The 13,499-nt window shown below is 42.4% G+C and overlaps 6 protein-coding genes across 7 annotated transcripts in view; 5 read left to right on the top strand and 1 right to left on the bottom strand.

Moving 5' to 3' along the window:
* Positions 1-1,239: 1,239 nt before the first annotated feature.
* Positions 1,240-1,626, top strand: LOC307247295 (histone H2A-like; the record flags this gene model as incomplete). Its single annotated transcript, XM_080023422.1, has 1 exon — positions 1,240-1,626. One exon carries the CDS (start codon positions 1,240-1,242, stop codon positions 1,624-1,626), a length of 387 nt encoding a protein of 128 aa, XP_079879548.1.
* A 1,608-nt stretch (positions 1,627-3,234) lies between these two features.
* LOC307247322 (histone H2B 1/2-like) lies at positions 3,235-3,609 on the top strand (the record flags this gene model as incomplete). Its single annotated transcript, XM_080023468.1, has 1 exon — positions 3,235-3,609. One exon carries the CDS (start codon positions 3,235-3,237, stop codon positions 3,607-3,609), a length of 375 nt encoding a protein of 124 aa, XP_079879594.1.
* A 2,270-nt stretch (positions 3,610-5,879) lies between these two features.
* The window catches only part of LOC307246945 (histone H1-like), a gene marked incomplete at both ends in the record, with an annotated part of 35,674 nt that continues 28,054 nt past the window's right edge, over positions 5,880-13,499 (top strand). Inside the window, one exon of one of the 2 annotated variants that reach the window (XM_080022998.1) lies at positions 5,880-6,395. In XM_080022998.1, the coding sequence (XP_079879124.1) occupies positions 5,880-6,395 (516 nt within the window). Of the gene's footprint in view, positions 6,429-13,499 lie in introns of both variants that reach the window. The other variant, XM_080022997.1, reaches the window with a different exon arrangement.
* On the top strand, positions 7,310-7,723 carry LOC307246984 (histone H3.2; the record flags this gene model as incomplete). Its single annotated transcript, XM_080023039.1, has 1 exon — positions 7,310-7,723. Exon 1 carries the CDS (start codon positions 7,313-7,315, stop codon positions 7,721-7,723), a length of 411 nt encoding a protein of 136 aa, XP_079879165.1. The 5' UTR covers positions 7,310-7,312.
* On the top strand, positions 8,751-9,062 carry LOC307246979 (histone H4; the record flags this gene model as incomplete). Its single annotated transcript, XM_080023034.1, has 1 exon — positions 8,751-9,062. The coding sequence occupies one exon, from the start codon at positions 8,751-8,753 to the stop codon at positions 9,060-9,062; it is 312 nt and encodes a 103-aa protein (XP_079879160.1).
* LOC307246962 (histone H2B 1/2-like) lies at positions 11,078-11,452 on the bottom strand (the record flags this gene model as incomplete). Its single annotated transcript, XM_080023017.1, has 1 exon — positions 11,078-11,452. The coding sequence occupies one exon, from the start codon at positions 11,450-11,452 to the stop codon at positions 11,078-11,080; it is 375 nt and encodes a 124-aa protein (XP_079879143.1).

Here is a 13,499-nt window from a genome sequence, read left to right as displayed (position 1 = left end):
ACCAACTATGGAGTTTACCGACTGGAGTGACGTTGCGCGTCAAGCAAGCGAACATTTCATAACTTAATGTGTGTGTATGCGCGTACGCACGCAGGTTAAAGACTCGATCTAAAAGCATCCAAAACAAATTTTGGAGCATCCCCCTGTGCGGACTTCAATTAGTTATTCCCTTTTGCAGCCCATGCCGAGGACGTGCACAGTGTGCTCGTCCGGATTGGAGACCTACACTACATCTAAGTGTGACAGGCGATCAACCTGGCGGAACGCTTGCTCGGTTCTTGTGCACAAAGGAGAAACGCTGTCTGGAAAAGCGACGCCAAAAGGTAAAATGCAGACTGGATGAATGATCAGTGACATCTTGGACGCTCTTATATAGACAGCATTCCGACAGCGCCGTCCATGTTTTATAAGGAAACACAAATTCACGACGCCCCAAGCAATTATCTTCTTATGACTCATGCTAAAACCGTCTTCTGTGGAAGCGAAGGTGGAGACTGGAGCTCTCAGTTTCAATTTAGCCCCCGTCCCCGATTGGTCTGCCTCGAAGCCGAGAAACGGGTCCAGACAGGATCGCTACGGGTCGTCTGGGCCGAGGGAAAGCTGCACAAACAAATTATTTATTCTATTCATTCATTCCCAGCACCCCCATACCATTTTGAAGTTCCCTTTCAAGAACGATTACTTTCCTAAAATAAATATTCATTATGTAAGTTTAATAGAGGCCCTAATTTGAATAAAATTAAACTACTCATTATTACGTTATAAGAGGCACTTCCGAGAGAGAGAGATAGAGAGAGAAAGCTCAGCGCAGGACTTGAATATTTTTTTTCAAAATGTGAACATCAAGTCACAACTGTGGTGGAGAGAATAACTGAAATTAAAAAATAAAATTAAAAGATTAATTGAAATACATATTATTATGATTAATAATTAGCAATGTTTAAAACTGATTATTTACCGAGAAACTAAGTGTATTTATATATACTATAAACAACGAATAAAAAAGCACAACATGGAGATAAATAATGTAATTTCAGTGAGAAAATACAAAAAACAAATCACTTGATTGCAGACACAAACTACTGCTTTGGATTTGCTGCGTTACGCTTCTGGGACTTGATTCTGATTGGAAGACAAAACTCGGGTCAGCGCTGACCAATCAGATCGTTCCTGCAAAGTGCATATACAGCGCTGCAGAGCGGCTGGTTCATTCTTCAGTTGTTTGGAGTCGTTGTGATCATGTCTGGAAGAGGTAAACAAGGCGGCAAAGCCAGAGCGAAGGCCAAGACTCGCTCCTCTCGTGCCGGACTCCAGTTCCCCGTTGGCCGCGTTCACAGGCTCCTGCGCAAAGGCAACTACGCCCAGCGCGTCGGTGCCGGCGCCCCCGTCTACCTGGCGGCCGTGCTGGAGTATCTGACCGCTGAGATCCTGGAGTTGGCTGGAAACGCTGCCCGTGACAACAAGAAGACCCGCATCATCCCCCGTCACCTGCAGCTGGCCGTCCGCAACGACGAGGAGCTCAACAAGCTGCTGGGCGGAGTGACCATCGCTCAGGGCGGCGTCCTGCCCAACATCCAGGCTGTTCTGCTCCCGAAGAAGACCGAGAAGGCCGCCAAGGGAAAGTAATTCTACTGGACCACTTCTAAGACGACCCAAAGGCTCTTTTAAGAGCCACCCACTTCTATGTAAAGAGCAAATCTTTTGAACCTACCTATTTATCAGTTTAAGATATGCAGTACTGTGTAAATGACTTATCTCCATACTCACTATTTTTCACATGCACCTTACTGTACAAATCTGTATATACCAGTAGCCTATCCAATATACGTAACTTGCCTTCATTTCTCTTTTCTACCCCCACTTTATATGATTTGAGTCTTATATTAGTTTTATATGTTCTGTTCACTAAATGCATTACATTTTAGGACTAGGTACTTGGCTATGCAGTAATGAGGCTAGTTATTATGTTCGGTTTAGTAAGAATTGTGCGAAATCTCCGGGTGCGTTGCCAAGACATTTCACCACATGTCTGATGTATGTGACAATTAAACCTCTTGAATTTACCACATCAACTCCGCATAATCCAGGTAACTTGGAAGCTCAATAACTGAAGTTCCCTGACACCAATCACAACCATTGGGTTGAATATTATAATAAAGTCGATGTTTCTATTCATAGGTTCTATAGATGTTTATTCAGTGTTAAAAATGCACATATCTGTATATACATAATTGCCTATTCCATATACATAAGCATATTCCCTCTATTCCATTTTATTTCATTTTATTTTTATTGTATTATTTTTTATTCTATATATTTTTATTTTATTCTATAAGTATTCAATTTACTGTATTACGTTTTAGGAGTCAGTTTGTTGGGCTATTAGAAATTTTTCCTCGGACATATTGTGTGTTATCACCGGGTGCGTTGTATTACATTTCACTGCATATATGTATGAAAGTATGTATATGTAAGTGGCGAATAAACCTCTTGAATATTGAATCTTGAAATATTCGATGCCTTTGTGTTTGTGTCCGTTACTTTTGGCGGACATTTCAAATAACACACCAGCTGCCCAGCACTGGACCAATCAGGACATAGCACGAGTTGCGACATTACTCAGAGTTTGGAGATTTTATCTTTGGAATGTTCTGTAATTCACTTAACTCTACTGAAAGCTTTAAAAGCAATAAAGAAATAAAAAAATATATTTATATGTTCAATATTTACATTGCAATGCACCTGCTCCCTGTTGGTTTTCGTAAATATATGCTCTATTTTGTCAACATACCCACAAAAAAGTCATTTACTTGATACATCTTAAATTTTTTAAATTAATTTAAAAGAAAAAGACTTATGATTAAACATTTGTGCAGTTAAGTAGTATAACATGTTTAAATTAACTTTTATAATGATCCCATCTTGTTTCTCATTCTCATTTTCAAAAAATAGCATGTTGTTCGAATTGCTCTCATATGATAACCATGTAGTGCATTAATCTTAATATAAGTCGTTTTAATGATCTGATAAAAGAACATTTACGGATATTCGTTTTCAAACCTCAGTTTCTGTGTTTTAGGCTTCAAAACCAACTGACGCATGCGCAGTCTCACTTGCAAACTCAACCCAATCACTTTGAGGGAATCCCGAAGCTTCATTTGCATCAGGCTTCTATATATGAAGCAACACCAGCAGTTGTAAAGCATTGATACCGTGTATCTTTGCACCGTCATCATGCCTGAACCCGCCAAGTCAGCGCCCAAGAAGGGCTCCAAGAAAGCCGTGTCCAAGACCGCCAGCAAGACCGGCAAGAAGCGCAGAAAGACCAGGAAGGAGAGCTACGCCATCTACGTGTACAAGGTGCTGAAGCAGGTCCACCCCGACACCGGGATCTCCTCCAAGGCCATGGGCATCATGAACTCGTTCGTCAACGACATCTTCGAGCGCATCGCCGGTGAAGCCTCTCGCCTGGCCCACTACAACAAGCGTTCCACCATCACTTCCAGGGAGATCCAGACCGCCGTCCGCCTGCTGCTCCCCGGGGAGCTGGCCAAGCACGCCGTGTCCGAGGGCACCAAGGCCGTCACCAAGTACACCAGCTCCAAGTAATCCGAGCGCTCCGCTTCTTAAACAAAGGTCCTTTTCAGGACCACCCACACTGTCAAATGAAGGCTTCTCCATTTATTAATTGTGCACAATGAGAGTTCATTGTATATCCCTTATTTTTTTTGTAAACTGTTTTTATATCAAACAGATGCAGGTAAACGCCACCATCTTCTCACATATTATTAAATGTATCAATTATATAATACAAAATATTTGTGTTGAAATAATTATTTGATAATGCATTGTCATCAAACCAGAGCCCCTGGAGGAACACTGAATTGAGGTTTCCTAAAACCCAGGAATTTGGAAACAAAATAGTTCAGTCCTGACAATAACTGCATGAAATAAATTAAATATATTGTGGCCAAGGCGGCGTTATGAGACAGTGTGTAAAATGTATTTAATTGCCATACCACGGATGGTGCTTTGTTACTGGGGGGTTCCTGAAAAGGGCCTTTGTTTAGCGGAGTTGTGGCAGAGTTTAACCGCCGAAGCCGGACAGGGTGCGTCCCTGCCTCTTTAGAGCGTAGACCACATCCATGGTGGTGACGGTCTTTCTTTTGGTGTACTCTGTATAAGTAACGGTCATACAAACATGGTTTTCATTCCGTTGGAAAATTCAATTTTGCGGGTTAATAGGATGAGACTTCTGTTCCAACGGTCGTCAGTACTTGATTTGAAAATGAAATGCCATAATATCTGAAAATGAATAATATATTATAATATTGCAGACAAAATACAGTTGTACCTCTTTTCAATAAGTTACTATTCTCTCGACAATTTTCTATTTTTTATCCGCTTTATTTTTAAATAACTAGCAATACAATTGCATTTTCACTGTGTCCTTTGTTCCAATTGAAGTTGATTAATTGAAAATGTCCTTAGTAACATTTCCATGTTCCAGAACTGAGTTATTACTTTCCAGTATGATATTTTTTACAAATCAGATAAGGGCACATGGTCAACTAAGTTTTATGATTCTGATTTCTTTACAATTTCACTAAAACATAACTTTATTATATGAGCCATACAAATGTATGATAAACCTTTACGATATAAAACATACAGAATCATTCCACAGATTCTTTTCATTTAACTCAATCCGTAATTAAACCCTACATGCTGTGTCACTCACTACATTTCTGAACCGTTTACCATTAAGATGTATTATAAACTCCACGGTCATTTTCAGCCATCTAGTGGCGAAAAAGTGTAACTACCTGAAACTTAAGTCAAGAAAATAACAATATTTATCTTAGAAAAGTAATGGTTCTTGAAATGGAACTGGGAAATAGTAGGAGGGTGAGGGGGAATAATGCATTTGTTTGTGGCGTCAGGCATTTATTGTAAAACAGACCAGGGCCTATTTGAGTTTTCATTTGAGATTCATAAGTCCCTAATCTTCCATAAATCTTTAACTATTTCATACCTATCTGTTCATTCCGAATAAGATTGTATTTCTTTAATTTAGCAGTGGTAAAATATATAGTATGGATAGAATAGCTCATATCTGAAGGCTAAACAGATAAAGACACTTGACGTGGTTAAATGTCTCAGCAAATAATCAGTGTCCTAAATGGTGTGATGAATATTACCTGATATATTAACATTAGACAACAAACCCCTCAATGTTTCTGATCCTCTTCATCACTCATTCGTTTTGAATAAAAGTTGTACCGTCATCACTATTTGATTTTAAAATTCAGTGTAATAAATGTAGGAAATGAAGGTTATCTTCCGTCGCCGCCGCTGCATGTGTGTTTAAAGGCGAGGAGAGAGTGTATGTTTAATAGATCACACATCGGACTGGAGGACTCATTTTACCTCCTGTCCCTTGTCCAACATCTCTACTAAATGGGCGACATTTGATTTTGTTCTAGTTTTCAGTTTAAATTTTTTAAAAAGGCTAAATACAAACAAGTGGAGATGTGAAGTCAACATTGCCAAGGCGCAAAACATAGCTTTTCAGCGTCCGTTCCAACAACGCTTCGATCCCCGACATTAAATGTACATTTTTATGAAACAGTAAGAAGTTGTCTTTGTGTCCCTCACACGTACAGCCCCAGAATTCACTGGATCCGTGTATTTTATCCCCAAAAGTCAGCAGAGAAAACACAAAGTGAGGAGACGTTTCTGCCGCAGCGCGACCGACTCCATGGCTTGAGTCTTTGCGGTTCTCATGATGTGTTTAAGTACAGCCCCCGCCTCATTCCGGGCTCAATATGCTCGGACTCCACAGAGAACATTATTAATCCTCCAGAAGAGAAGTAACAATGGCAGAAGTTGCTCCAGCCGCTCCGGTCAAAGCCCCCAAGAAGAAGGCTCCCCGAGCCAAGAAGACAGGGCCCAGTGTGGGAGAGATGGTCGTCAAAGCAGTGTCCGCTTCCAAGGAGCGCAGCGGGGTCTCTCTGGCCGCCGTCAAGAAGGCTCTGTCTGCCGGGGGATACGATGTGGAGAAGAACAACTCCCGTGTCAAGATGGCCGTCAAGGTCCTGGTGACTAGAGGGACTCTGATCCAGGTCAAGGGGACCGGAGCGTCTGGGTCCTTCAAGATCAACAAGGCGGAGACCAAGAAGCCCGTTAAGAAAGCCGCTACTCCAAAAGCCAAGAAGCCCGCTGCGGCCAAGAAGCCCGTTGCGGCCAAGAAGTCCAGCAAGAGTCCGGCTAAGAAGGCTCCAGCTGCAAAGAAGTCACCCAAGAAAGCCAAGAAACCACCTGCAAAGAGCCCCAAGAAGGCGGCTAAGAAGGCGCCGAAGAGCCCCAAGAAGATGCTGAAAAGCCCCAAGAAAGTCGCCAAGAAACCCGCTGCCAAGAAAGCTCCAGTTAAGAAGGCTGCTAAGCCTAAAGCAGCCAAGAAGACCGCTCCCAAGAAGAAATAAATTCACCCCTTACTGTTCCACCCGCGAAGGCTCTTTTCAGAGCCACCCACACCCTCATAGAGAGCAACCTACAACAACTGGAGGGAAAAATCATTTCCCTACAACAATAATCTCAATTCATCCATATTATATAGATAATAAGTCACATATTTACACATACACATACTTTACAATTCTAATATGATTATTATTCACTGCTAAGAATAAAATGAGGAGTTTGACCGATGCAAACCTGAATGTCAAACTTTTTCCAGGGCCAAACCAAACACGAAAGTCACTTTAAAAGTCAATTTAGGCATATTCCTTCTATCTATTCCATTTTATTTCAATTTATTTTTTATTGTATTTTATTCTATATATTTTTATCTTATTCTATAAGTATTCCACTTACTGTATTACGTTTTAGGAGTCAGCTAGTCGGTCTATGAAAGGAATTTTCTACTTTTTATTTTATTTTGTATTTTTTCCTAGGACATATTGTGTGCTATCACCGGTCGCGTTGCATTACATCTCACTGCATTTATGTATGAAAGTATGTATATGTATGTGACAAATAAAAATAAAAAAAAATCTTGAATCTTGAATCTTTAAGGATTTATCATTGTTGTTGTTTCTACAAATTACGTTTTTATTCATTTTGATTCACGTGACTCATGCGTATTCATGCCGTGCAGCTCTTCGTGATCTCACCTTGAGTTTGACCAATCACAACACCCAGCTCTGGACCAATCAGCACACAGCAGCAGCGCAGCAGGGACTATATAAGTGGGCTCCAGGACTGTGGCTCATTCTAGTTTTTCCAAACCACTTGAGTTAAAGCTTCAACAATGGCCAGAACCAAGCAGACCGCCCGTAAATCCACCGGAGGAAAGGCTCCCAGGAAGCAGCTGGCCACCAAAGCTGCCCGTAAGAGCGCCCCAGCCACCGGCGGAGTCAAGAAGCCTCACCGCTACAGGCCCGGTACCGTGGCTCTCAGAGAGATCCGTCGTTACCAGAAATCCACCGAGCTGCTCATCCGCAAGCTGCCCTTCCAGCGCCTGGTCCGAGAGATCGCTCAGGACTTCAAGACCGACCTGCGCTTCCAGAGCTCCGCCGTCATGGCTCTTCAGGAGGCCAGCGAGGCTTACCTGGTCGGTCTGTTCGAGGACACCAACCTGTGCGCCATCCACGCCAAGAGAGTCACCATCATGCCCAAGGACATCCAGCTGGCCCGCCGCATCCGCGGAGAGCGCGCCTAGACACACCCACTTCATCTAAACCCAAACGGCTCTTTTAAGAGCCACACCACTTTGCATCAAATGCTTTATTCTATTTGCATCTTATATTTGCATTTCATATATTTTTCTTACGACGGTATTAAACCATGTGACTCTCCATAGGTTGAGTCATGGAATAAGCACTATTCCGTGTTCTGCTCTATATTGGTGCCAGAATCAACCCTTTAGTGTGTATGTTAATCTAAAGGTTGCTGGTTCGATACCAGGCTCCTCCTGCTAGCATGCTGTAGTGTCTTTGAGCAAGACCATAATTGCTCCATCGGCGTTTGACTAATTGTAAGTCGTTTAGAATTGAAGCGTCTGCTAAATGTAATGTAGTTAATTTATACTACTATCCGCCAGAATGCATTGTTTTGATATTATTCATCAACCATTGAACGTCAGAAACCACCTCATCTCCAGTCTGTCTGTTTGTCTCTGGCCTCAGAGGCTTCAAGCTATTGGGGGTGAAAAATATCGTAATTTGAAAAAAATGACGTTTCATAGATTTCTATGGTTCATATAATATTTATGTTTTAGAAAATGTCTATGGATCAGAATCAAATGGTTTTCAATCTGCTCTTATCTGATTTGTCAAAAAACATCATACTGGAAACTAATAATTCAGTTCTGAGACAAATATTACTAATGGCATTTTAAATGAATCAACTTCTATTTAAACAAATCTGTGAAAATGCTTATTGTATCGTGAGTTATTTAAAAAATAAAGTGGCTAAATACGTTGGAAAATAGATGAGTAACTTGTTGAAAAGAGGTTTAACTGTATGTTTTCTGCAATATTATTGTATTTAATTTTCAAATGAAGTACTGGCGACAGTTGGAACAGAACAGTCTCGTCCCGTCAACCCGCGCAATGATTTTCTAACGGAAAGACGACACCACGTTTGTATGACTGGCAGCATAGTATCAGTGTGGCCTCCTCTACGTCCGCTTTGAAGCTTTAAGACCACGACCCGAGGGGCTGGAGTCATTAGCTTATTCTTCAAACATGAGCGGTCGTGGCAAAGGAGGCAAGGGACTCGGGAAAGGAGGCGCAAAGCGTCACCGTAAAGTTCTCCGCGACAACATCCAGGGAATCACCAAGCCCGCTATCCGCCGTCTGGCTCGCCGCGGCGGAGTGAAGCGTATCTCGGGTCTGATCTACGAGGAGACCCGCGGTGTTCTCAAGGTGTTCCTGGAGAACGTGATCCGTGACGCCGTCACCTACACCGAGCACGCCAAGCGAAAGACCGTCACCGCCATGGATGTGGTCTACGCGCTGAAGAGGCAGGGACGCACCCTGTACGGCTTCGGCGGTTAAACTTTGACACGACTCCATAACACAAAAGCCCTTTTCAGGGCCACCCAAGTTTACTGTAAAGAGCATCCTACTACTTTCGTGGAACGGTTCACCTAAATATTATATTGAAAACGTACATTTGTATAATCGATCGGCATCCTTTGTGGCCAATGTTAACTATATATTCAATTGTAATAGCGTGTCATTAAAGAACATAACACCCGGTATGTGCTTTAATGACATTGAAATGAATAATTACGAACTGTAGATATGACAATATGCTTCATGAATATATTTAAAATAGAGGATTAATTAAAATAGAATGTACACTATTTAAAATGTATAGCAATTGAATCTTCAGAAATTGTATGAAATTGTATGAAACACACAAAGACTGGCCACAATCGAACCAAACAAATTCCGAGCATAGTTGGCGCACAAACACAACAAGCGTCCCGACCAGATCTGCTTTCCTGCCGTTCACCTGACTAATCCGCGCTCCTCTTAGTGAGCTGGACCGAGAGACCTGGAGGAACGGAATGCAAAGTTGACAGAGTTGAAGAAAATGGGAAAATAGCAGAGGGGGGGGCAAAAAATAAATCTGCCTTGGCTGGCGATGAAAGATTCTCAAACGTTTCGGTCGAAGCGAACAACCCCGGAAAATGATTCTGGAATCTGTCGTCACCTTTTGTTTGCGAACGAGAGGAGCCTCAAGCCCGATAATCTTCTAGGGTTTGACTGAGCGGGTGAGCGAGAGAGATTTAGAGAGCGAGTCAATCTACGACTCGGAAATTAAAAGTAAGCGATCAGAGCATTTGGAGTGAGAGAGAGACAGAGAGAGAGAGAGAGACCACCGGATCCGTCTTTCCTTCGTTTCGGGATCCGCCGCGAACGCGGGGGTCATGTGGCCGCTAACACCGCTGCACTAACTCGTGATCCAGTCGTTCATTGGGACTTGTTTTTCCTCGCTTTCTCTCCTTCCTCCTTCGCCAAGTCCCGGGAAGAGCAGGAGAACCTTCTGGTTCTGCTCATCCGTCCCCATATTGTTTGGCTTTGGGATCATTCTTCTCGTACCCGCGCGGAATGAGACAGGGTGAAAAACGAGTGAGCGGGAGGAGCTGGTTGGAAACGTGGAGCAGAGGATGGAGGGATGAAGGAGCCTCCTCCTTCATCCAAAGGACGGGGGAGGAAGAAGAGAATGGATGGAAACACGATGGATAGATGATGGGGAGTCAGGGGTGGGAGAGGAGGGGATGAATAATTGAATGAAGAACAACCTTAATCAACTATTAAAAGTGATTAACAGTAGACAGTGCATTAATTCGAAGAGACTGGGATTATGGGATGTTGATGTGGTATATGACAACCTTAACTTTATTACACTAAATAAGTGAATACATTGTTCATCAATTAATTTATGAATATGAATTATGAATTGAATATATTTACAATTATACTTTTGATGTCATCAAACTAGCAACCGAGGGATAAACCGTATAAACACGGGGAAAAAGTCCCAAATAAACAGGAAAGGAAGAAAAACAAAACAAAACATGACTTGGTCGAGAACGTTGTCTATGTAACGTCAGTATTTACAACTAAGCCACCATGCCAGTACAAAGGTAAAGATGCTGCAGTCAATACAATAATAATAAAATGGACAATATTTGGGTAATCAGCAGCTGAAGACCACTGTTGAATCATCCCACAGCAGCTGCTCAGTATTGTAGGCCGCTCATAAACAGATTTCATAGACAAATGACTTTCAATAAATCTGTCCTGATTTCACTGTGGCACTCGTTTTTTTTTTTTTTAAGTGGAAGAAATTGTGTCAATGAGTCATGTTAAACATTTATTCCTATAAGTCACTGCATTTTCATTGGGTTTTATCCTTTTTATAAATGCAGAGAAAGCTTCAAGAAATACTAAGTGGATACATCGTTACATTTGTCACCATTGACTAATGGAAGAGCCTTCATTTGACAGGGTGGGTGGTCCTGAAAAGGACCTTTGTTTTGAGAAGCTGAGCGCTCGGTTTACTTGGAGCTGGTGTACTTGGTGACGGCCTTGGTGCCCTCGGACACGGCGTGCTTGGCCAGCTCTCCGGGGAGCAGCAGGCGGACGGCGGTCTGGATCTCCCTGGAAGTGATGGTGGAGCGCTTGTTGTAGTGGGCCAGGCGAGAGGCTTCACCGGCGATGCGCTCGAAGATGTCGTTGACGAACGAGTTCATGATGCCCATGGCCTTGGAGGAGATCCCGGTGTCGGGGTGGACCTGCTTCAGGACCTTGTACACGTAGATGGCGTAGCTCTCCTTCCTGGTCTTTCTGCGCTTCTTGCCGGTCTTGCTGGCGGTCTTGGACACGGCTTTCTTGGAGCCCTTCTTGGGCGCTGACTTGGCGGGTTCAGGCATGATGACGGTGCAGAGATACACGGTAACAATAAGCAGCCAACCACGGTGCTACTATATTTAATAGAATCCTGATGCAAATTTTGCTCTTTGAATCCCTCAATGTGATTGGGTAGAGTTTGCAAGTGACACTGGGCATGCGCCAGTTGGTTTTATGAATAGAACACAGAAATGGAGTTTTGTAAATTACTTTTTAGCTGATTATTAAAAACACTTATGTCGTGTCAAGTGCAGTGCATGGCTATCATATGAGAGCAATTGTAATAATATGATCCATTTCATTGAAAATGAGAAACAAGATGGGATAATTATAACAATTCATATTTTTGTGGGTACATACATACAGCATCCGGTTTATATTTAAGAAAACAAAATAAAATAAACACATGCATAGCCATCTAAACAGTATAGATATAAATGTCACATTTTAGAAGAATCAAGCTTATTACAGCTCTGGAACAACATTCCAAAGAAAAATTCTCCAAATTGTGAGTGATGTGTCCGGATTGGTCCAAAGATGGCCAGCTGGTGTTATTTGTAAAGTCCGCCAGAAGTAAATGACAATGGCATTTGATCATTTTAACACTGATTAATCATAGACTTGCTATGCAGTGCCTGTATAAAGCCTTCTTGGAACGATCTGATAGGTCAGCGCTGACCCGAGTTATCTATATCAATATATGTGTATTTTTTTTCCTATTGTCTACAGTATAGTATGGTATAGTGTTATATGTATACAATCTGACTCAAACAGGACAAATTTTGAATCATCAGTTGATATTCACATTTTGAAAAAAGATTGTATAGTCGCAAAGTCTTGCGCTGTGCGGCCCTCCCTTTCTCGTTCGAGAGAGGGAGGGCTCTTATTTTTCTATTTTTTTAGAACAAAATAATGAATTGTTGAATTTAATTCAAATCTGGGCCTATATGAAACTTACATAAAGAAAATGAAAACTATTTACTGAACCTTTTATTGAATTAACTTGTGTGGTCGGCGGTTACATTTTAAATAGGCCAGGACTTATTTGGGTGAATCTTCAGTTTGTGGCCTTTGCAGAAGGCCACTTGGGATGGTTCGCGACTGTGTCTATTATTAATAATATGCTCAGAATGCAAGTTTATAAAGTAAAAAACAATATATTATAATTACATAATATAAAAATCGAAGTATAATGTTTTTTATGTTTACACATGTGACCATACCATAACACGGATATAACAGTGTTATTATAATAAAAATACAATTATCAATCAATATTATTGATTAGGGCTGGTCCAGAGCTGGATTTACTGATTGTGATAGTTTGGATATTTCCAAACCAGAAGCCGTGGGTCGATAATCCATCCGCTGCGCTCTGAATGCTCACACGGCCGCTTACAACGATGGTCTTGTATTCGGAAATATGGACAATTACAAACCGGCGTCGTACAAACGGAGGGCGGTGATGGACGCTAAACTGACGTACAGAGAAACTGTGGAGCTACAGATGGAGCAGGGGTGACACCAGATGCTTGTGGGAGGGTCTGCGGACAATAATAAACTACAAGAGCAGCTCCTTCCCAGCCACGAGTATGGACGCCTCTCTAGCCAACGAACTGAATTCCTTTTATGCGCGGTTTGAGTCTGGCAACAGCACCGCTAGCTCGCCAGCTAATTGGAGTTACACTGCTGGCTATGAGCGCGCACTCTCAGTGTCTGTGCACGAGGTCAGGAACGCTCTGATGTGGGTGAACACCAGGAAAGCTACAGGCCCAGACGGCATATTTGGGCGAGTACTGAAAACCTGTGCTAACCAGCTAGCTCCGGTGTTCACTACAATATTCAACTCTCCCTGGCTGAAATCAGTGGTCCCGTCCTGCTTCAAGAGGTCCACCGTCATTCCTGTCCCGAAGATCGCCTCTCCAGCCTGCCTGAATAACTACCGTCCGGTGGCCCTCACCTCGGTGGTCATGAAGTGTTTCAAAAGGCTGATTAAGGATTTTATCTGCAACTCCCTCCCCCGCACCTTGGACCTGTTGCAGTTTGAGTACCAGCAGAACAGATCCACGG

Source organism: Zeus faber (assembly GCF_960531495.2).
Source record: "Zeus faber genome assembly, chromosome: 22".
Lineage (NCBI taxonomy): Eukaryota > Metazoa > Chordata > Actinopteri > Zeiformes > Zeidae > Zeus > Zeus faber.
Note: the sequence above shows the minus strand (reverse complement) of the source record. Positions and strands in the feature narration are given on the sequence as shown.